Source organism: Haliotis asinina, chromosome 7, assembly GCF_037392515.1.
Source record: "Haliotis asinina isolate JCU_RB_2024 chromosome 7, JCU_Hal_asi_v2, whole genome shotgun sequence".
Taxonomy (NCBI): Eukaryota; Metazoa; Mollusca; class Gastropoda; order Lepetellida; family Haliotidae; genus Haliotis; species Haliotis asinina.
This window is the reverse complement of record NC_090286.1, coordinates 2157413-2182398: the sequence shown is the minus strand read 5'-3', so window position 1 is coordinate 2182398 and position 24986 is coordinate 2157413. Positions and strand designations below refer to the sequence as shown.

Genomic DNA, 24986 nt, shown 5'->3' with positions numbered 1-24986 from the left:
TCAGTATATTTACTGCCGACAACTATGTCAAATGAATGGATGACGTACCTGTCTGTCAGTAACCTGTAGTTCCCTGACGACCCAGTTAGCTCGGATACTGGAGTCTGTGACGGTGATGATGAAGTCGCCCACATGCAAGTCTGTTGTGTCAGACCAGTACGCTTCGCACTTCAACTAAAATTAGCAGTCTTTGAGTGAAATGATCGCAAACATATGCTTCTCATCATGTTAATAGTCACAAATATCAAACCAAACCAAACTTTGTTCCTTACTGAAGAGGTCACAGGCCTCTAGTACATAGATATCCCAACGTTTTATATGATATTAAGACTGAACGGTTTGTATTTCGCTTTTGAAAACGTTGACATCATTGGAACGTTTGCAGTTGGTCATAAACAGAATCTACGGAGAAGGTTGCTCAAGCAAATGGCTTGGTCCCTGTGGCAGTTGTGATTCCTTACATTGACAAACTAGAAGACTAGTGTCATCATCTCCGTGTAAGTTTAGAAGAGACATGGATAGTGTTCTGGTTGTGTGTATTGCTGATGTAAGGGATAAGTGATAGTTATCCGGAGATGTACCCTTCCCAACTCCTTCAGGTTTGTCAGCATGACGATTCTTGTACAATTCCGTTCCCAGATCATCCTCCAGAAGTCCATGAGGGTCTTCTTGTTGGGAGCTGTAGGTTAAACACGAGTCGTATCATTTTGTGGAAATCACTGATCCACATAGACTTACTTAAACAGATTTTAGTTTATCCCTGTGACGTGGACAGCCACTATATACATGGCCTAGTAACTGATTATTTGTAGACATTATGTGGGTAAATAATTACAATTGAACATCCGTCTATAAGATAAACCCGTGTATGCACACTCCTAACCACATGACTGCCGATTAAGAGTTTTAATTCGGGAAAATTCACATGTAGAAAAATACTTAAAGCATTATATTCTCAAACTCTCATTCGTATAACAGATTTGTTCCTTTCTTTCTGGCAGCTCATATAACACGTTCTTGATTACCTGGTTTGTTGTATGAAAACGTCTAGATTACCAGGTTTGTTGTATGAAAACGTCTAGATTACCAGTTATCTGACTTCCATTTTAGTGTAAGCTGCATTGGCTGAGTGGGTTAAGCATCTGACTTTGTGTGCTGGAGATTGGGTTCCTGACACTGAGGGTGAGTTCGAATCCCGGATGGGACCGAATCCAACAAAAGTACTAGAATCTGTACTTTAGTGAGTTAATATTTGATGTGACATCAGGAATATTTCAACCATATTGTGTTGAGACCATAGCTAACATCGAAAAGGAATATATGTATATTATGAAAACCTGTCTACGAAGGACAGTAAAACAACTAGAATATCACAATATAAATCAAAATTTGCATGAAACGTTAAAACTAATAGCACTCTCTGGACAATACAATATGTAAACAGGCTACAGATCACACACACACACACACACACACACACACACACACACACACACACACACACACACACACACACACACACACACGCCTATATCGCCCTGGATATAACCAGTATCACCACAGGATGGGTGTAATTGATACGGATATAGGATTGATTAGAACAAAGTTGGAAGCACTGCTAGAATAGACCATAAAAAAAGTATAACCAGAAACAATAGACCATTACAATAATGTACGTAAGAGGGAACACGGTGACAAGTATGTATTTACCAGGATAGAATATCTCATGACTGATCAAGCTCCAGGATAGACTCTTGACTGATCTTTGTAAGCAAAAGCACAGATCATTAAACAGCTGTAAGCATTTGTAACCGTACCTTGTGCCGCAATGTAGGCTTTGGGTCGAGAGTATCCCTATTGAAATCAAGACATGACATTATACGATTACTTCGTGTAGCACAATAATTAAAGACGATTAACGGAAACAACAAAGAAATCAGTTTTTAAACAATTTTAATCCGCAATTTCCAACGAGATATCCAACTTACATCGATGTAGCTGGCGTTGATGTAGTCGGAACCAGGTTGGTCTGGCAGCTCCTTCAACACCACCCTAGTGGCATCGTCTGTAACACAGAAGACTGCCAACTGGGAAACTCTACAATACGGATAATATGAAGGATGTGCCCCCCTTAAGGACGTATGACAACAGGGATGACTTCAGTTTTCCAATAATCAAGTTTCCCTTTATGCTGACGTATATCCGACAAATATGACGTACAAATATTTTTAAACATGCTCACGCGATTTCCAACTGCGCCTTGTACATGTTGCTCAGTAATTAGATCAAGGTTACAATGTTAAGGACTCAAAAAAACTTTCTGAAAGTGTTCAGATTCATATTACGTAGACGGATCAACTAGAAGCAAAGGAAAGATAAATCTAAAAAGTATATTACTTGTCACGTAAATCAAATACGTCCCTTGTCACTGATAATTGACTTGCACATTAAGAACAGTGAATTCAAGCATTGATCAGAATACTGACATACTCACATGGATAGTAACTTATGTATTTGTTTTTGCCCTTGTTTTCCTCGCGCTGGGAGTCGGTGTAAGGCCGGGTGAAGGTAGTCGGCAGTTTCTGTGATTAATGAAAGAATCATGGGTTATCATGTAACAAGTCACTCTGACACTGGTTACGGGTGGTTGATAATCAATGAGAAGCATGTGTATACATATGACCCTGAACGAGATACCATACGGCTGATGACACGACTCCCAAGGAGGAAAATATAAATAAATGTGATGCAAATGCTGATGCATACATTCCTGATTCCACTGACCTGATATTCTGCCTGGAACCCCCCGGCAGGCACCTGCAGCTCTTTTATGCGTTCCCCCAGCTGATCTACAGACACCACCGTCACTGCTGGAGCTCCCCCTATGTTGTAGTATGTGGCATTGTGGTCCTCCTCTACATTGTCCTCGTCCTCCCCAAGGACAGGCGCAGGGTTGTCCACTCCCGTCTCATCTGTGTCCTCTATTCCAAATGTAAAACTAATTAGGTGTGCATTTTTTGTAGTAGCAAGTGTTGTGCAACAATTAGGATTAATCCTTACACAAAGTTGTTGGAGAGAGTCGTATACGGTTGTTGATCAAAGGTTTGATAAAGTTTACAAAATTCAAGGTCTCATCAATGTTTATTTTATGTTTCAAATTAGATCCGTCATTTCACACATCCAAAACAGCTCCTGTGTCACATATTTTGGTTATTATATGACACAGATATCCATTTCGGTACTCTTGCATAGTCGCACAGTATCTAGTGACACTATAGAAAGTTTTAAAACAGAGTCCATGGACATAGTGCCTTATGTATTTCAGGTTGGGGTATTCCAATTAAATGCATCCTTTCTAAAGTAAAGAAAAACATTCTTTTAGAAATTCAACAATTCGTCGGATGATTGGTTGGACGAACCTTTGTGTATTTTGGTGTGATTGTCTGACTGCTTCCGATGATTCCTTCGCCTTTTGATAAAGAAAATGTAGTTTTGGTTAATTAAATCCATTATTAATTACGCTAAAATCTCTGATTTCTTCAGCTGACTGACTGTGATAGGCTTTGTCACCTTCATCAACTGTCACTCATTTGTCAGATGCTAATGTGCAGTACAACCTAGGACATTCAGTTGTAACACATCTTGATTGAGTTGCTGTGTTCTTGTACCATTACACTCGAGTATACTATACAGGTTATATAATTATATATATTATATTATACTGTTCAGTCGTAGTTTCACCCACGTTAGCCCTCCATTCCGTAAGTGTTCAAGTTCAGATACTGATTATATGGCGGTATTAGTGTTGATCACCTGAGGAAGACGACGACAACAAAACCGATGGCGACTATAGCAATGGCAGCAACCACGACACCCGCGATGACAGCAGGACTAGTGGACAACGGCATACTGACTTCTAGAACGGAGAAATGTGATAAATAGAAACAAATCTGCTACACCTATTGCACGTCTTCAGTACATACATCATCTTCAAGGAATATGACAAAACAACACGTACTCTTTTTAACAGATTTTTTCCCCTTTTCCATATTTTCAGTCAGTAAGAAATCGTAAAATACAAATGTAAATACCAAGCATGAACACAAAAATAACGCTTCCGACAAAACGAAACATCATATGAAAGAACATCGCGTCCGATAGATTCCTCTCAGGTGCATTGACTGTGACATGAATCACGTTTAATGAAGCAAGTGATTTATATGCATTACAACCCGAGAGAAACTGAAAATCTTAACTTTTGTTCTCTTTGTTCAAACTTAATAGAGGAAAAAAACATTCGGACACTATAACCGTTAATCGGCATTAAGGAAATATAGGCCGGTGCATTTTGATACAGAGATAGCCATACATGTGAGAAAACTGAACTAACAATGTTACACACGTGCACGTCAGGAAACTACGATAAATATTTGACTAAGATAAATATCTGACTAAGTTTGTGACTAAGTATATAGAACTGTAGTGCTTGGAAATATTTTAATAATGATCACAGTATAGTTAAGGATCACACGAGGATTGCAGTTTTCAGTTGTTTGCATTAAAAAGTATCATCGTTGGATGTGTGACTGGGTTGTCCTGAAATAGGAAATCTAAGCATTTGTTTTCAGAAAAAGTGATACAAATATTAGTGACATGTGAATCTCTATTCTATGTTAGCACAGTTAAAAGAAACAACTGCAGCGTGTTCCTTTAGAAGTTACATGGAGAATCTCATTTTGACCTAACACAGGTAATTTACTGATGTTTCCCTGGTTGAATGTTTCTAAAAGTGTATTTTATACTAACACATATTAAGATTAGTTTTGATTTTATGCAGTTTTCAAAAATGTGGAAAACGAAAGCTACAATAAAATATACAAAATAGACGTTTTTATTATGACCTCTATTAACGATCTATTAACGATCTATTAACGATTAGAAATAGAAATAGAACCATTAATAATATACGACTATACTCAAAGTATTAGTGTCTAAGACGGACATACTATACTGAATGCATGAGTGTATCAATGGGTCTAACCTTGTGTACAGGTGTGATTAGTCCAGCCGTCGCTGCATCCATCTGGACAGGCACCGCTGACATGATGGCAGGTCTGGGAGCCACGACACTGTCCACATTTCTCAGAACAGTTGGCACCATATGTTCCAATACTACACACTGAAATGAATATAGATATTCTGTCTATCCTAGTTGAGGTGTTTGACGGTTGTGAGTAAAATCTGATCTCATGTTCACGTGAGCTTAACTCACCCCATTTCCTCTGAAAATAGATTTCACAGATATGTATGGTGTAACAATCGTGGAATGTAATTCATCTAATGAACTGTGGGGCCAGATTCAAACAATACGTACATTTCATTCACTCAGTGAAGCATTTTACTTTCTGATGCACGTTACCTGTAGTGCAGTCTTCCCCCTTCCACCCCGCCTCACATCCATCTGTACACCGTCCTGTATCTCTGGGACAGGTGCTCGTATCTCCCTGGCACATACGGGTACTGCAGTTACTAACGCACCCGACTCCATATTCCACACCAACAGTACATGCTGTAGGAATATTCAGAAAGACAGTTATTACTCTTATTGGCTACTGTCTGACAAGAGGAGCGATTCTTCTGGGACTGTGTATGAACCCCCATCGTGTAGGCCATCAACACGCCTTTCCAAACTAGTCTGACTGAGAAACAATGGATGCCTAAATCATTGTGGTTAGCTGAAACGTTTGGGACTTTCTTGCTGTATTCCCACATTTCTGTTCATTTGTCTATGCCTGTTCCAAAACTATTAGTTCCATCCTGCTCTTTTTGATTTCTAGTCCCCATTGTGTATCAAATACCTTCAAAATATCCGCTGTCCAGAAATACTATCATCGGTTGAGTAAATGTATTTCCAGGTTTTCTTGATAAACACATAATGCCTATATGTAATGCCTCTCTTGAATCGGGATTCCACAATACTAAATGTAAAAAATAGCGGGTAGCCTTGTCTGACTTCACTTTATGTCATGTTACCTGTAGTACAGTCTTTCCATTTCCATCCTGCCAGACATCCATCTGTACACCGTCCTGTATCCCTGGGACAGGTCCTCGTATTTTCCTGGCACATCCTGGTACAGCAGTTTTTGAGACACCCAACCCCGTACTCCGTACCTTGGACACAAACTGTACACAAACAAAACTAATGTCTGTTGCGTATCTATTCATAGTTTGTCACTTTCATGGAGAATTTCTGCACGGACCGACTGTTGAGTATTTTGGAGCTGTGTTGATCATTTCACGAATACCTTTACAAAAATATATCAACACCAACTGTGTCATTCATGTCGTTTCGTGTCACTCCATTGACCACTCGTTCGACAAAGAAACTGTATATGACAACTTTAAATTTGCTGGAAGAAATCAGATGGTATCAGTATTTCTCAAAGAAGTCTTGGATGATACGTTCCAGATGTAATTTACGAGCAGTCCTTTTCAGTGCACCTTGACTGAAGTTTTAGAATATACACGTTTTTATAAAAAGTGAAACCAAACCAAAGCTATCGCAGACGAGGCCTAACTTTAATTCATCTCCTTTTGCATGAAGAATGGTCCTATGAATAGCAGCATCTGCATGTAGGGTACAAAACACGCACCTACAACTTAACGTATAGTTTGGTCCAAAATTGAGAAGAACGATAGTAAGTAAATATTCTAAAGACTTATGATTGGTCTTACCAGTAGTGCAGTCTTCTCCCTTAAACCCAGGTTGGCATCCATTCTCACAACGGCCTGAATCCGGAGGACATGTCTCATTCGCTGCCTCACACATCCGGGTACTGCAATTACCCGTACAGTTGGCTCCATATTCCAACCCTTTTGTACAAGCTGCCATTGAAAGAAGTACAAGTTGTTTACATACAGTGAAGCCAAACCAATTGCAGACAAGGCAGAACTTCATTTCACCTCCCATTGCACAAAGAATGCTTCAGTGAAATGCAGCATCTAAATGCACAGTAGGAAACATGCACCTGCAACTTGACGTACGCTTTGGTCCAATTTCCTAAAGAATGATACACACACAGTAAATATTCTAAAAACTTATGATTGGTCTTACCAGTAGTGCAGTCTTCTCCCTTAAACCCAGGTTGGCATCCATTCTCACAACGGCCTGAATCCGGAGGACATGTGTCATTCGCTGCCTCACACATCCGGGTACTGCAATTACCCGTACAGTTGGCTCCATATTCCAACCCTTTTGTACAAGCTGCCATTGAAAGAAGTACAAGTTGTTTACATACAGTGAAGCCAAACCAATTGCAGACAAGGCAGAACTTCATTTCACCTCCCATTGCACAAAGAATGCTTCAGTGAAATGCAGCATCTAAATGCACAGTAGGAAACATGCACCTGCAACTTGACGTACACGTTGGTCCAATTTCCTAAAGAATGATACACACACAGTAAATATTCTAAAGACTTATGATTGGTCTTACCAGTAGTGCAGTCTTCTCCCTTAAACCCAGGTTGGCATCCATTCTCACAACGGCCTGAATCCGGAGGACATGTCTCATTCGCTGCCTCACACATCCGGGTACTGCAATTACCCGTACAGTTGGCTCCATATTCCAACCCTTTTGTACAAGCTGCCATTGAAAGAAGTACAAGTTGTTTACATACAGTGAAGCCAAACCAATTGCAGACAAGGCAGAACTTCATTTCACCTCCCATTGCACAAAGAATGCTTCAGTGAAATGCAGCATCTAAATGCACAGTAGGAAACATGCACCTGCAACTTGACGTACGCTTTGGTCCAATTTCCTAAAGAATGATACACACACAGTAAATATTCTAAAGACTTATGATTGGTCTTACCAGTAGTGCAGTCTTCTCCCTTAAACCCAGGTTGGCATCCATTCTCACAACGGCCTGAATCCGGAGGACATGTCTCATTCGCTGCCTCACACATCCGGGTACTGCAATTACCCGTACAGTTGGCTCCATATTCCAACCCTTTTGTACAAGCTGCCATTGAAAGAAGTACAAGTTGTTTACATACAGTGAAGCCAAACCAATTGCAGACAAGGCAGAACTTCATTTCACCTCCCATTGCACAAAGAATGCTTCAGTGAAATGCAGCATCGCAACGCTCAGTAGCACCCGAACAGTTAGCGCCAGATTCAAAACATTGTTCGCAAACTGCGATATAAGAAACAAGCCGTGTATAAAACGTGAAAGAAACAACAAGCACAGACATTTTATAAAATGACATCCAGACTGCCGAATAATACAAGACGTTGAGGTTTGCTTCTTTGATTTTTTACCAGGGATCATTTTTAATATGATTCTCTTTTGGGACCTATACAATCAATAGTTGAATGCATCAGGTCACATTTTTATTGCTGCACCTCAGGACAATGTACTACGTACAAAAGCAGGATCTGACACTTGAAGAAACTTTTGAGTGGACTGAAAGTCGATAATTTACTTGGTGAAGGCATTTAGTCATCGAACTGAGGAAGATCGTGTGGTAATATTCCGGCATATACTAATATATTTGCTGTTTAATTCGGTTAGCTGTGTTAAGGGCGGTGAATGTGCATATGTTTTGGAAGAATCTGCCGTTCATAAGCATGTAGGTGAGCAGTAAAAGGATTTCCACTGTAAAGGGCTTTCCATCGATCCCTATATGAAAGTAGGGAAGAAGTTTACGTCGAAGAAAAGAAAAAACACGCGATCAAAATCAGCTGATCTCAAGTTTGAAGACCGATGAACAAGAAGTATACACTTTCCATTCTTATTACCTTGGGTGCAGTAGTCTCCCTACCACTAAGACTAACATCCAGACTCACATCCACCGGTATCCTGGGAACGGGTGCCCAGACCTCCCACAGACCGTATTGTATAAGCAATATGTGGCAGTCACATATATTCATATGGCTGTAAACTTTGTATAGTGTAATTATTAGTCGTATTAGTATTAGTACTAGTTATTAGTTTTATTGTTAGTATTAGCACTAGTTATTAGTTTTAGTGTTAGTATTAGTACTAGTTATTAGTTTTAGTGTTAGTATTAGTACTAGTTATTAGTTTATAGTATATACAGTATTAGTAGTGGTATTAGTATTAATTATTAGTATTGGTATCAGCTATATATATTAGTATTAGTTATATATATTACTATTGTGTGTTGGTGGGTTGTATGCACAAGTCTGTGTGATGTGTCTAGTGTGTAGTGGTAGTTGGTGGTGGCTTTTTTGCTTTTGCTTTAACGTCTCTTCAGCTCTACTGCTATACCGCTGGCTAGCCGTAAAAGGTGAAAGGAAAGCCGAGTGCGTAAGTCTTTCCTGCCAGTACATAACCTCTCCATAGACTAGACTCTTGTAGTGCCTCCTAGTGGCAACACACGGTAACTGGACACCTTGCGGCTCCAGGCTAAACTACAGGGGATCTCGGAGCAGCATGGGCCCCAGAGGTTCAATATGCAGGCCCACCGGCAAGTGGACATGCCCTGGTATTGATCCAACCATGCCCCAGCCATGGGTAAATGGTGAGAAGGACACTTTCTCTGAGCAAAGGAGATTCTACAGGAGTCCAATGGTCAAGTGTCACCAATAGGTGTTTCACCTGAGAAGCTTGGTTTATCCAAGTCCCTCTCTAATTCCCCTTGATAATGATGATCAAAGTAAACAAATGTTCATGCCGGATCGGACGTCGCCCGGAACAACAAGGTCCGCGCCGGGAGTGTAGTGGGACTCCCAGCGACAAATCAGCTACCACCAACAACTGCTGTGCCAAATGTGGCAAACAGTATGTTAGGACAAAACACCTCCTACAACATCAGGCCAGTTGCCAGAACAAAGAAGTTGCAAAGAAAAGTAACACCTACAAATGCAAATATTGCAACAAGGAGTATGTCTACCAAAAGAGTTATCAGAAACATACAGAGAACTGCATGAAAGAGAACAATGTCAATGATACTCAAACTGTCCAACCTATCATACAAGCCAGGGGTCAACATACTCATACCTCAAAACCACCTAAGGTGGGAAAGCATGGACACCCTGACAGACTGAAAGTGTTGTTATGGAGAGCTGTTCCAGACAAGAAACATGGAAAAACAATCATCAAACTTACTCGAAGTAAGTTTGGGATAAGCAACAACATACCAATGGTGATAAGAGGTGTCAAGAGAAACAAAAGAATCGAAATGTGGTGTATGGATAGACAATCAGCGGAATCGCTTTTTCAACAAATTCGACAAAAATGTCATGAAAACAAATGGAGGCAGTTTTGTAGTTTGGGTTGCAATTACCTCCAAAGAAAATCACGCCACTATCGAGATGACACAACCTCTATATCTGAAGTAAATACCATAGACCTACCTCAAGACTCAGAAGCTGTAAATGATGAAACTAAAGCTCTAAAAGTACTACAGTGGAATGCCCAGTCACTGAAGAACAAAGTTAGTGAATTCAAGCTACTCCTACAGGAGAAAAACATTGACATAGCACTGCTCAGTGAAACAAGAATAACAGAACATGAGAACTGGCAAGACAAGTTCAAAGGCTACTGCCTATATAACTCCCCAAGGCCAAACAAGGAGGGCGGAGGTGTAGCACTATTGACAAAAAGTCATCTAGGAGTGTCAGAAGTAAAGACCTACTACTCTGAGATCATAGAGTACATCAGTGCAGATCTCACAGTCTGTAAAAACTTCACATTCTGTGCCTCATCCATCTATGCCAGGGAAGGATGTAGCAGGCTGACCAACGAACTAGATGATATCAGTCAGGGTACCAACTCATATCTAGCCGGTGATTTCAATGCTAAAAGCACCCAATGGAACAGCACCCAAACCAACTCATCTGGTGCAAGACTCTCAGCATGGATAACTGACAGCAACCTCCTGCCAATCAATGGTACTGAGCACACTCATCAAAGCCACTCAACGGGGCATACTGACTCCATCGATGTAACAATTGTTAGCCCAAATCTTGCCCCTCAAATAAAGTCATGGAAAACCGTGGATGATACTCTCGGCAGCGATCACTTCCCAATCATCACAGAGATAGAACTTCCCGGTTCCCCACAAAACACCACCAAAGAAGTGAGATTCAACATCAAAAAAGCTAACAGAGAAGGATTCACATCTCTACTAGCACGCCTGATTGAGGAAACACAAGCCATCATAACACACTCATCTGTTGAACAGAAGGTGGAATCAATTACCAAGTGTATTGTTGATGTGGCAGAAGAAACTTATCCTTCAACCAAACTTCACAAGAGACCACCTGCACCTTGGTGGAATGAAAGTATAAGCAAGGACAGAAAGGCTAGAAGAAGAGCCAGAAGAACTTGGAAACGCACCCGCAACTTGAGGGACAAAATAGCATACAAATGTCTAGAAGCCAAAGTAAAGAGGGATATCAAGATCGCCAAAACCACTAGTTGGAGAAATTTCATCTCAACTCTTACAAGAGCCACTCCTTCCCATACTATCTGGAGGAAAATAAAAGCAATCAACGGCAACACCAACTCAAGTCATCCAGCCCTATTCCATGATGGTGTAATGATCACTGACACGAAAGAAAAGGCGCAGTTATTTGGAAATCACTATGCCAACAAGTGTTCCTCCATTGACACGGATTTCAACAAAAGTACCTTTTCTGATAGTGAACAACATATTGCTGACAACCTAGATTTGCTGTATTCTTCTGAGGCTGAGGAGGACCAACCTTTCACGAGACATGAAATGGACCTTGCCATAAAAGAACTGACACTAAAAGCTGCTGGTCCTGATAAAATTCACAACCAGATGCTGATGGACCTACCACCAAATGCAAAAGACATCATACTCAATCTGTTTAATGAGATTTGGGACTCTGGCACTTATCCATCAGCATGGAAGACTAGCCAAATAATTCCTCTTCTAAAACCAAACAAAGATAAACTAGCCATTAAATCATACCGTCCTATTGCCCTCACCTCCTGCCTAGGTAAACTCATGGAAAAGATGATCACCAGACGATTAACATGGAAATTGGAGACAGAAAAGATCTTTCACAAATCTCAGTGTGGCTTCCGCCCAAAATCAGGTACCATAGATGCACTCATGCAGCTAACTGAACAATGTCATCAAGGATTAAGCAGGAATGAATACACGGTTATAATCCTGATCGATCTAGAAGGTGCATTTGATAAGGTGTGGTGGGATGGAGTCACCTTAAAGGCAGCTGAACTGGGAATAAGTGGCAGACTTCTTAAATTCATCAGAAGCTTCCTCAGCGAAAGACACATCCAAACCAAAGTAGGTAATGAGTATTCAGACTTAATCAGCATCAACACTGGAACACCCCAGGGTTCAATAATCAGCCCAATCCTTTTTAACATCATGATGCAGGATCTACCATCTGTAGTTTCAAAGCCACTGGGACAAGTCACATATGCTGATGATGGCTCCATATATATCACTCACAAAGATCTCAACCACATTGTGACGCATGCCAATGAATGTATGGAAGCAATAAACAATTGGGCAACCAAGTGGAAATTAAAGATATCCCAAGATAAGACAGAATACACAGTCATCACCAGAAAACGAAAACATGTATTGCCACTTGACAAACTTGGTATACAAATCTCTGGTCGGTCAATAGGCTACAACAAAAATCCGAAAATACTAGGGCTAACACTCGACCCTAAACTCACATGGAATGCCCATATTGACCGGTTACATCATGACTGTCTAAAGAGGCTGAACCTCATGAAGGTCATTTCATCAAAAGCTTGGGGGGCCGAGTTTACCACCCTAAGAACATTCTATCTGACATATATCAGGAGTAAGATGTCATATGCCATGGAAATCTGGTCATCATGCTGCCCAACGAGAATGAAAAGACTTTCAACCTTACAAAATTGTGCTCTCCGTCTCATAGTTGGTGCTCTGAAAACCACGCCAGTTGGGTCACTTGAGATAGAAGCAAACATCCCTCCACTTCAGATCCATTCGGAATCAGTTATCCTGAACAGAAGGATTAAAAATCACTTCCTTCCAAAAGATTCTCCAGGGCATCTCAAGAAAAACAAAGCAAAGAACTCCTTCTATGCAAGATCCAGCAGGCTACTCAAGGAAAGAAACATCTATCTCCCTTCTAGGTCAGACCCCAACTTCTCTCCAACAGCAATCATGAATGATATACCACCATGGCAATGGAAACCTCCAACCATAGTAACATCAATTCCAGAACAAGCCAATAAGTCAGAAAACCCAGTCAACTTGAAGATGCTAGCCTTGGAGTTAATCCAGACTAAATATTCAGAATACAGAAAGATCTACACTGACGGCTCCCTGGATCCAACCAATGGAAAAGCTGGGGCAGGCAGATATCTCCAAGACGATGAGAGTAGTGTCATCATTCCACTCACCCCCTGCTCAATCCTCAGTGCAGAACTTACAGCAATAGAAAGAGCCTTGCTGGAAATTAAAGATCTTTCCAACTCCGGTCCTTACACCATCCTGACGGACTCTTTATCATCCCTGCACACTCTGTTGTCATACAAACCTACTGAGTACTACCGTCAAACCAAAGCCATCAACAGTCTGCTACAAACCCTGAAAACTGTCATCTGCCTACAATGGATCCCAAGCCATGTAGGGATTATTGGGAACGAAAAGGCTGACGAACTTGCCAAGCAAGCATCTGAGTGTGGCCCTCTGCTAAAACCTATGTCATCTCTACCTAGTTTGAAATGCAGAGTGAAGGAAACCTCTAGTGATAAATGGTCAAATATCTGGCTCAATAACAGCAAAGGTCGAAAGTACTTTGAACTGCAGGAAAAACCCAACAGAATTTTCTACAAAAATATCAAAAGAACGGATCAAGTTACCATCTCTAGAATCCGACTGAACCACTTTCCCTGTCAGAGCTATCTAGCCAAATATCATCTGGCAACTGACCCCATTTGCACATTTTGTAATCAAGAAGAGGAAGATCTTGAGCACATCTTATTCAGATGCCCCGAATATGATGAAATCAGGTCAACAGCCAACAACAATCTTAAAGAAGCCCTTGAAAACAGAAATAATGAATGGGCTCAATTCATCAATATAATCAAGAGGAGAAACGAGAGGGTACATGCAAGGGCCACGACGCCAGAGGCATGCTCCACTACCTAACCTAACCTATATATTACTATTAATATAAGCATTTGATATTAGTTTGTAATATGGGTGAAAAGGATTTTAATTAAGAGGTTATATTACACTTTAAACATTTTAACTTAGCTGTGCTTGGGTCAGTCACCACACTACTAGCTTCGTTTGTTAAAAACAGAGCAAATGTTCTGGTTGAGGGCTCACCCTATTGTTATCAGCTTACATGCTTTTTAACTCTCACTTGCACCTCAGTCACCGGACAGACAAGTCACTGACAAACTTCAGCAAGTTTCAAACACGTATTCTTCATACTGCCAAGGTATGTTTGTTTTATATTGTATACATAAACATATGTGTATATGTTACATAGATAAGATTATATAAACATTTTATTACGTATGCTAAATAAGGTATTTTCAATATTTGTGATAGATTTAGTAAATGGTAAAATCTAGACAGTCAGGTATTTGAATACGTTTATGAAGCTTTTATAATGTATGTGTTGTGAATGTATGTGCATTTTCGAAAGTATTAAGGTGTTCAATATTTGTTGTGTGTTATGCAAGGTCTGTAAATATGTGCTCTGGTTTGATCATACTGTTTACATGTGTAACAACATTGTGAAGGGACGTTAGCTTTTTTTTAATTGTTTGCATATTGTAGATACTGTTGGAGTCCACCATGTCCTTTCGAATGTGACGGAATGTGACCTACACCTAGGGACAATACCTCTGGTATGTTGTCATTACATATACATATTTACATTTTTCTGTTGTATTATGTGTCACACACTGTAAGATGTGTGCATGCTTCATATTGTATCCTTTCAAACATATCTGAACAACTGTAATTCAGGTTGTTGTCATTACTAATGTCAGGATTGTGTAGCCAGATGCTGGACTGTTTCATGGCCAGTATTGTAATGAAATACAACGACCATATACATATATTATCTTCATGTAATGATATATAAAATGCCTATGTTATTCATACCTTCGTTTGTATTTCGGGGTGTAACTAATGAGGATAGTCATCATTAAATCGAATGACACCCGTAGCCGCGTTGTCATTTTTGCTCATGACACAGTTAATACTGCTTCAAATAGCCCTACCACTTAGAAGCATGCGCAATGCACTTGCTAGATTTACTTCATTCTAATGTCTCTAATACCCAAACATATTCAAGTCTATATTCAACACCCAATACGCGGTAATATGAACATGTGTTACGAATGATGAGTGTGTTTGAGGAGCAGTATTGTAAAAACGGACGATCTGAAATCTGACCTTCTGTGCAATCTACATTCTTCCTTCCGGGTACGCAGCCATTTTCACACTTTCCGGTCACGTGATTGGAAGACGATATTCCATTACACTTCCTGGAGGAAGACTGATAAGCACAGCCTGCTCCATATGAGTTTATGCATTCTGGAGTGAGGATATGACAGTCATGTAAAAGGTAGTGTGAACTGTGATGAATAGGGTCGTGTTGTCTGTTATGACCATCTACATTACGCATCTTCTTTACGACCCACTGTCTCGAAATGAATGAAGGGTTGCCCGTGAAAGTCATAGACTTGATCCGTGTATAATATACATACTGCAGGGTGGACGTCCACATGTATTTAGCAGAGCGGTACCTCAATGTTTAAGTGAAAGGATATGTGCCAACTCCTGACCACAACAGGTCAGAACCAGACCCTGACGTTGAACGTGCCGTACATGTTGTATTGCCACACTGTCACAATAGCTGGCCCACAGATAAACACGTAGTTCTCGACAGGTATACAATATACTAAACAGGAAATATATCTTAATGCTTAAAAAAAAGACCTCAAGAAAAATCCTTGTATGTTTTCTTTCTGTTTTTTTCCTTTTTTTCTTTTCTGTTTCTGTCTGGGGAAATAGCACTTATTCCGTTTTCGTTAATTAGCACATTGTTCGGAGACATACTTCGAGAATCATCTAGCATTTCTCTTACTCTCAGTACAGTCTGATCCATTCCATCCTGTCTTACAACCACCAACACACTGCCCTGTCACGTGGTCACAGCTAGAGTTGTCGCCCTTACAGTGTCTGTCTGAGCAGAGCTTGATACAGTTTGTACCATATCTGTCAACATCACACTCTGTAACAAGCATGGTTTGCTTTAGAAGATTGATTACGCATTTACTGCTCTAGCTGACTCAGCTCTACTGACACATCTGTGGAACAGAGTGTAAATAGTCTGTATTTTAAGCAGGTAGATAATTTAATTAAGTATGGAAACCGCTCTTCACACTAGCCCAAGAAGTCATAACCACTAATGGCCAGATAGTTAGCATGGGGTTCTCCTTGTTGGGATTCTCTTTTGACTTTTTCCATCTTGTCTTGTCGGCTTGATCAGTTATTCTATTTCTGTTGTTTCTGGAGTTTGAGATCAGTTCTTGAGTTCTATTTACTCCAGATTTTTCCTTTTCAGTTCACCCCCACCCGCATATTCAGTTTTCAGTAGTGTATATCTGCTTTACATGTATATATGTACAGAACAGTTTGTAATAGCTGCATGGCATGCGATGCTGTAAGTATTTAGTATACCTATGAAATGATATATTGGCATGCATTGTGAAACTAGTAATTACAGGTACCTGTTACTAGTATGTTTAGTACACCTTCAGTACAGTATGATTTAGTGAATTTACATTGTGTACATTGTTCCATGAAATGTTTGGATAATATAAGGTGTACTGAGTCAGTGCATATTAGGTATACATTATACTGCGGACAAGCATGCGTGCGTCTGGTTTAATGCGAATACGAATGCGTGTGCGTATGTGTGTGTATGAGTGTGTGTGTATGTGTTATGTGTGTATGTGTGTATATGTGTATGTGTGTGTGTCCTACTATACTTAGTGGTCTCATTTATAATTAGGCATTGGGAGCACCTGCCATACTGAGGTGGGAGTTTTATCTGTACCAGAATACAGGGGGGTTATGTTTGTAATTTATGCTCAGATAAGGTAATATTCAAGGATCTCAAAAAGCTGCTACGTGTTACAGTGCTATCATATTGCAAATAAGTGCAGACATTTCATTCCATGTACTCCAAGGTATCCGAAGATGCAATACTTCTATCAAACTACAAACTACAAACCTTTGTCACACCTGTACGTTTGCCAGCCTGGTAGACACACGCCACTCGGACATGTGCCGTTCACGTAGTTACACGCATCACCCTCACAGTGACAGTAGTTGTCACAGTCATTGCCGAAAGTACCAGGAGCACACACTAAAATGGTGTTACAATGGAGTTATTATCCAAACCATATGCAACATAGTCGTCACATTGAATTATGTTTATGCATATTGCTCTCACTGAATCTAATAAATATGGCAGTGAAGTAATTCATATGGATAACATGCGTCTGATGATATGATGGTTTTACTGAATCCAGGAGCACAACATGAATGTGTCATAACACACACAACAACCCTGTGGTTTAACATAAACCACATGAGAAATCCGTATCCATGCGCAGTAGTGAATTCTGCTTGTACCGCATGAACTAATGTGAACAATGTATTTAAGTCTACAGAATCAAGAACAGAAACTGTCATCAGCATTCCTACCCTCAACCTCCACTTCACAGAAATCCATCACAGGCACATTCACAGTGTCGTTGTTGACAGTTCTTGTGTACAGGACCAGGTAGCGCCCTTCACCAGAACACGTGGCCGTCAAAACATCAGGTATGCCTGTCCCGTGTCTGTTCCCTGTCACGTTGTAGCAATGGACTCCATCAGTTGGGGAGGCGGCAGTGTCAGCTATGTAGATCTGGATACCATTCCGACGAACTTTATCTGGTTCATGTGAAAAATGGGAATCGGAATTTCATTTCCTGTTGCCAGTTTGAAAATAATAAAACTGTGTACTCTACGTGTATGTAGCAGACAGATATCATTCATAACACCTTCTTCATGGAAATGGGATTCTTAGTTACGATATGACTTCAAATATTATCTCACTCTCTCAATCATGGAATAGGAACCATCCATACAGCAGTATAGTCAATGGGGTTTCAACAGGAACTGTTTTTAAGGGTTTTTACCCCCGGTCGGCTCCTACATCCCCCAAGACTGGATGAAATCATTTAATGTCACTCAACTGCATTAAAGAGACCAATATGAATTAATTTTATAATAAATATATTTCCAAACATCAAAAACTATCTACAGCAGCCAAGGCAATCCAAGATGCTGCTAGGGGTTGGTTAAAGGCTAGTAAACAAGAGAGTCAAGGGATTTATACATGCTTCGCATAATACTCACAGTCAGTTCTGAAGTGAATGATGACGTCATGTACTAGTGTGATATTCCCAAGATCCACTCTCCACCAGGCAAATGTTATAGAGTTGTCATTAAAAGCAGAATGAAAACATCTGTTCACATCATTCCCTCTCTTGTCGCCATTGACGGCGTTGGATGGTTGGAAGTGGGCACTACTGGATGATGTTGTTTTGTTGAAGGCTACATTTTCTGTGATATAATAGAAGAGTCCGTATAATCATTAATATCATGCTGTGGTATAGTAATAGGTAGCTCTTAGAGTGGACAAAGTTTGTAAGTGGACAGAGTAACATGTTTTGAACAGAGTACCATGTCGGCTACGATGTTCTGTTGAGTTGTTGTTTTAAACATATATTATTTGAAAATGAAATTGGTTGAACACAAGTTATCCAGCTTAGTAACGCCCACGAAGTTGCACATGTCATTTTTACAATATAAAAACATTGACAACAGGGATTTGTGTCAATAATATATAGAAGATAAAACTACAAAAATCTTTTATTTAGCTTAATACATCTATGTTCTATGTTGTACATGTTCAAATAATAATTCCTTTTCATGAAGTGACAGAGTAGCATGATCAAACAACAATAGATCTAAATTAAATGGTATGTGATGTTTCTTTACGGTGCATTGTATACAAAAAAATGGGGGCGCGGTGGGCGATTTGGCGAAGGCACCAGGTTACTAATACAGCGAGCTTGGAGATGCCGGGATCGAGCCCACCTGTGACCGGGTGTAAAAAACCTTGGCGTCAACTTTGTGTGCAGACTCTCTCAGTGTTGTCACAGCCCCTAGTGTGCAGTACACAACCGTGCACTCGAAAGAACCCACAAATCCGTTGGTATATGACCAGATGGTGGCCACATGAACACGTGCATACACCTAGTTGCGGGTACAGCAACGTGCAGTAAACATGGACAAAGTACCGTGACTATCTGTCCATGTCCACCCAGCTGTGAATGGATACTTTGTAGGGATGGGAAAGCCGCATTAACTCAGTGCGCCTGGTAGGCTGTAGGATAGGCTTGTATGATCTCCAGGGAGGTGAAATTGAAAATACTATGTGCCCTTGTGATGGACATCCATTGATCGAAGAAAACACAAGCTCCTTTGAGCACTTGAACCAACTGGATATCGACAAATATCTAGTTGTATAGTATAGTAATGCCATGAGTTTTCACAAGAACAACCACAAGTACAAGAAGCCTCTGGTCTTAAATTAATTCTGAATTCATCGTAATTTAGCGGACTTGTATTGTACCTTAGTTTTGTGTGGAGAATGTTCATTTCCTTGTACCAGACTAAAAGAAAGATGGGGCTTCTGTTGAGCTACGGATCAACACTCCACTCAAAGTGCATACATGTAGACTCTGGACGAATGTATACTCACATGTTCTTAATGTCCCTACTAGCAACTGTTACCTGTAGCAAACGCAGTGACCGTAACTAATTCTCATTTCTTACCTTTCTGACAGGTCGGCCCGGACCATCCTCTGGAACAACTTGCAGACTGACAACCGGAAGTAGAATTGCAATTGTCTAGTGGACAGTGACACTGGTATCTGCAACCGTAGCCGTATTTACTCCCTGAGCAACCGCCTGTGATAGATAATAGGTTATATTTAGACTACGACTATTTTTTACACTTGGTTGAGTAATATAAGCTCCCCAAAAAGTCCTCTATGTCATTCCGACTTCAGTCGCCAGAGAGAACGTTCGATCTTATGCTCTTGACGCTACTGGTTCTGGTTACCTTGAAGATGGAAACAGATACTCTGATGCTCTGAGGAAGAATCACCTAAAGTACTTTAGTGCACGCTACACAGTTCGTAGAACAGGTGGTCGACAAACTGGTACAGTTTGGAGTGCTCGATATGTTCTTGAAAATTGGTCCCTTGTTCCACTGTTTTAATCCTCTTGTGGACACAGGTGCTGTGGCCTCCATCGCACAATACGCCTTCCCCAAAAAGGAGAAGTGAGCGAGTGAGTTCATATTTAAAGTCACATCGGCAATATTTCAACCATATCGCGACGAGAACATTTAACACTGAAATGGAACAGATGTGAGCATCCTCACCTTTCAATAGTTATTCATAAGTGTCCCAATTCTGCATCAGATCACGGATGTAAGATCCAATGGTAGTTTCATAAGCATCACATATGGAATACCCGTGAAGGTCCCGGGGTAGAATGGGCCTTCAGCAACCCATGCTTCCCATAAAAGGCGACTATGCTTGTCGTAAGAGGCGACCAACGGGATCGGGTGGTCAGACCTGCTGACTTGGTAGGGACATGTCATCAGTTCCCAATTGCGCAGATCGATGTTCATGTTGTTGATCACTGGATTGTCTGGTCCAGACTCGATTATTTACAGACCGCCGCCATGGAGCTGGAATATTGCTGAGTGCGGCGTAAAACTAAACTCACAGATTTGTTGAGTGCTGCTTTGGCAGCAAGATCAGCGACTGTGTTACCAGAAATGCCAACGAGGCTGGGTAACCAACAAAATACGAGGTCGTATTGGCCAGTAGCAAGATCATTAGATAATACAATAATTTCGATTAAAAGTGGATATTTGATAGCCTGAAGGCATGAACGAGAATCTGAAAATATGATATATTGTCTATATTTAGGTTGTCTTTGAATATATTTAAGAACCTGTAATATGGCTTTTGCTTCTGTGGTCAATATAGAGCTGTTATCTGGTATTCTAGTAGACACTCATTTTGCCATCGTCCTTTCACCCATCTGTAAATAAGGATTTGTAGTTGCTACATTTAGGTTTAACTGATTATATTCTTGTTTATATTGTAATTCATTGGTTTCCTGACTTTTTAAATGTAGCTAATGCTAGGTCAACTTGTGGCCTAACCAACTTCCATGGAGGAGTACAGGGAAGGAACTATATGTTCCAGCTCAATGCCAGCAGCAGAAATTATTTACTTTGGTATCCGAGATGCGGAACAAGAGATTTCTTGTTGTATAAATCTTCATGAAGGAGACTGAACACACAATTACAGGCAAGGTTTAACTCATTAGCGTGTAATTTGGTAATATGTAGTAAAGACAATTTTATACGGCGTTGTGTAAGAGATGGTTCATCAGCCTCAACGTAGAGACTGTCAACAGGTTAGGTTCTGAAAGTCCCAAGACAAAGTCTTAGACCTTGGTCGTGGATAGAATCGTGAATTTTAAGGTTGCTTTTGCAAACTCCACCATATGCGATGGAGCCATAATCAAGTTTAGATCGTACTTATGATCTGTATAAGTGAAGGAGGGTAGCTTGATCGCCTCCCCACTTTGAATTTGAAACAACTTTTAACAAATCTAGTGCCTTTAGGCATTTAGCTTTAAAGGATTTAACGTGTGGTAAGAAAGTTTAATGACAAAACCCCAAAACTGGGTCTCCTTTACGACTTTGATGGGTGTGCCGTCACTTCTAGGTCCTTAAGAGGCTTATATTTTCTACAAAAATGTATACATTTCGTTTTGTAGAAAAGTCAAAGTCATTTTCAAGACACCATTTATTTATTTTGTTTAAACATAGCTGCAGGTGCCGTTCAATTGTATGCATATTTTTACCACGAAAGGAAATATTAAAATCATCCGCCATAATGATCCATCAGTTGAATCATTTAAAACATTGGATACACTATTGAATTTGATGCTAAACAGTGTGACAGACAAAATACTGCCTTGAGGGGCACCGTGATGCTGATTGTAATGATCAGACAGGGTAAAACCCACTCAGACATGAAATTGCCCGTCTTTTAAAAACTGTGATATCAAAAGAGGCAAACGGCCTTCCAAACAAAAATCATGTAAATCCTTCAAATTGTCATGCTTCCAGGTTGTATCATAAGCTTTCTTAAAATCAAAGAAAATTGATACAGATTGTTGTTTATTTACTATAGCGTTTTTAACAAAAGATTGTAATTGTACCAAATGATCAACGGTACAACGATTTTCCTGAAACCACACTGAATATTGGTTATTAGGTTATTGGTTTCAAGACACCAAGTTAATATATTATTCACCATACGTTCCATGGTTTTACGGACACAGCTAGTTAGAGATATTGGTCTGTAGTTTGATGGATCTGTATGATCCCGGCCATTGCCTTTAATGCTTTGAACCGTGTTCCATACCTTTGACATTGGTGTGCATGAACTGAGTTTGGAGACATATTTATCCAAGATTGCCGTTTGTTTTTCTTGAAGGTACAACATGGTTTTGCATTAAGTATTTTGACTTTATTAACGTTATGGACCGTTGGATGACAGCGAAAATAATGTTTTGCCTTTTCCTCACTTTTTTTGGCCTGTCAACAATCTGCATCTTCATACATGTTGAGTCGCAGAGACCTCATCAGCTATTTCATTTAAAGGGTCAGCAAAAGTTTGAATGGGATCAGTTATATCACTGAAACATTCAGGTCGCAGTTTTGATTCACGCATAGTTTAATATAAAAACCTGTTAGCCTTCGAAAAGTTCCATCTTGTAAACGATGGAGAATCAGATGGAGTAATTTCTGAGGGGATAGTTGGAAAGTGTTCACATCCACAAAGGTCATTATGAACAGACCAGTCAAATTCATTGAGGACGTTAGAATTTGCGAGTGACAAATCTAGAGAAGAATAAGTGCCAGTTGCAGGGTGGAGATAGGTGCTTGAATGATCATTAAATATGCACAGATCATTGTTTGAAATGGAATCTTCGAGTATTTTGCCTTTAGTATTAATGTTAGTACTGGCCCATGGTGGGTTGTGACCTTTTAGGTCTCCCATAATAACACACGGCTTCGGGAGTTGGTCACAGAGTGATTGAAGATCAGTCTGTTGTAGTTTCGAAGAAGATGGAATATACAGAGAGGATAGTGTATATGCTACTCCCAGAGTCAGTCACACAGCAATAGCTTGAAGATTAGTTATAAGTGTAACAGGTCTGTGAAAAACCCGTCATATAAGGATAGTAGAACCTCCAGTGGCCATATCACCTGGAGGGGGAAAATAATGATACACTTCAAACTGACATAAACTAAAATTATCTGTCTGTTTCAGATATGTCTCTTGCAGACAGACCGCTGATGGTGCTAAATCCTGGATTAACAACTGTATTTCAATAACATTTATTCGTAGTCTACACTTCCACTGCACAATATGTTGAGATGGACCTATCTTTTATGTGGAGTAATAGGGGAACTACCCCATACCTTTTTCGAGGACGACAAGCTACGTGCCCTAGAATGCCCATGTCCTCAAGTGATCCATATCTATTAAATAATTTAATGTCATCCTCTGACCATTTTGGGGCTCTGCCACTTTGGGGTCTTTTTTTCAAAGAAAATGGTTTCGGTTTGGTTTTGCTTTTGACAATTGATTGAATGTTCCTGTTGGACTCAGTCATCTGGGATGCCTGAAAAGATGTATCACAAGCAGAAGATGGTTCCGATTGGGTCTGGGGCGTCCCAGGAAGTGGTTCCACGGTTTGTATAGATATTACAGGCGGTTACATCGCAGGAGATTCGATTTTAAGCAAAGTCAAATTCGTTTCACAGCTTGCAGATGAGGTGGTTACTGTAGGGGTTTTATCAGACGATGTTTATGCAATTGAAACATACGTTTCCTTGATCTCAGAACCTATGACAAGCTTTTTGCATCAGAGAAACTAATGTTTTGAGTAAATTTGATCTCCATATGCTGTTTCCAGATCGGACAATCTTTGGAAAATGATGAGTGAGTACCCGAGCAGTTGGTATATTTCTTAATAGTACTCTCGTAATCTCCTCACAACAGTAAGCACATGCTACAGACAATGTACTAACACTATGATCAAATTTCTGGCATTTAAAACACCTCTGAGGATTTGATATGTAGGTGTCAACAGTCATGTTACAATATCCTGCCTTTATTGATCTGGGGGAATTGGGAGAAGAAAATGAGGACAGGTAAGTGTTCGTCTGAATGGTTTCCTGGTTTTTGCATGCTGCAAAATGCTTGACGTAAATGACTCCTTGATTTTTCATCTCAGTCTCCTATGAGTCCTTTACTGGTGTTAAGTGATCTGTAAGGCTCTGGAGTGACTGACACCGTAATGCCCACGGACGTTTCAGTAGACATCAAGTTAGTTGCTTGTTGCTGCACTCAATGAGCAATGAACCTGAACGCAAAAGTTTAATGTTTTTCACATCACCAGCTTTGCCTTGTATGCCTTTTTGCACTGTAAAACTTCAACTTCAGTCATGTGTCATCTTTATTACTATCTCCATTACTAAAAAACGTGGCCAGTGACCAGTTGATTTTGGATCAGTGTCGAGATTACGTTTTGTTTTCTTTAGGGGAGTTTCGTAAGCCATGCTTAGTGTTTAACGTTTTAACATACGAGGTCCCCACCCACCATGGAGTATCATGAAGGCAATACTAAACACAAGTCAATCTCCAGCTTGCAGCACCAAGAACACTCGGAAGATATACCCCAGCAGAAAAACTAAAGGATTCATTCT

The 24986-nt window shown here is 40.2% G+C and overlaps 1 protein-coding gene across 2 annotated transcripts in view; it reads right to left on the bottom strand.

Moving 5' to 3' along the window:
- Positions 1-24986, bottom strand: part of LOC137292169 (receptor-type tyrosine-protein phosphatase alpha-like) — a 54671-nt gene that overhangs the window by 7613 nt on the left and 22072 nt on the right. Inside the window, exons 2-20 of one of the 2 annotated variants that reach the window (XM_067823723.1) lie at positions 19949-20083; positions 18464-18670; positions 17765-17995; positions 17289-17423; positions 7873-8022; positions 7494-7643; positions 7115-7264; positions 6736-6885; positions 6034-6183; positions 5420-5569; positions 5042-5179; positions 3814-3916; positions 3420-3469; positions 2785-2981; positions 2495-2582; positions 1989-2065; positions 1818-1854; positions 582-679; positions 49-174 (exon numbers count right to left, since the gene is read on the bottom strand). In XM_067823723.1, coding sequence (XP_067679824.1) covers positions 49-174; positions 582-679; positions 1818-1854; positions 1989-2065; positions 2495-2582; positions 2785-2981; positions 3420-3469; positions 3814-3916; positions 5042-5179; positions 5420-5569; positions 6034-6183; positions 6736-6885; positions 7115-7264; positions 7494-7643; positions 7873-8022; positions 17289-17423; positions 17765-17995; positions 18464-18670; positions 19949-20083 — 2522 coding nt within the window. The remainder of the gene's footprint in view (positions 1-48; positions 175-581; positions 680-1817; positions 1855-1988; positions 2066-2494; positions 2583-2784; positions 2982-3419; positions 3470-3813; positions 3917-5041; positions 5180-5419; positions 5570-6033; positions 6184-6735; positions 6886-7114; positions 7265-7493; positions 7644-7872; positions 8023-17288; positions 17424-17764; positions 17996-18463; positions 18671-19948; positions 20084-24986) is intronic. The other variant, XM_067823724.1, reaches the window with a different exon arrangement.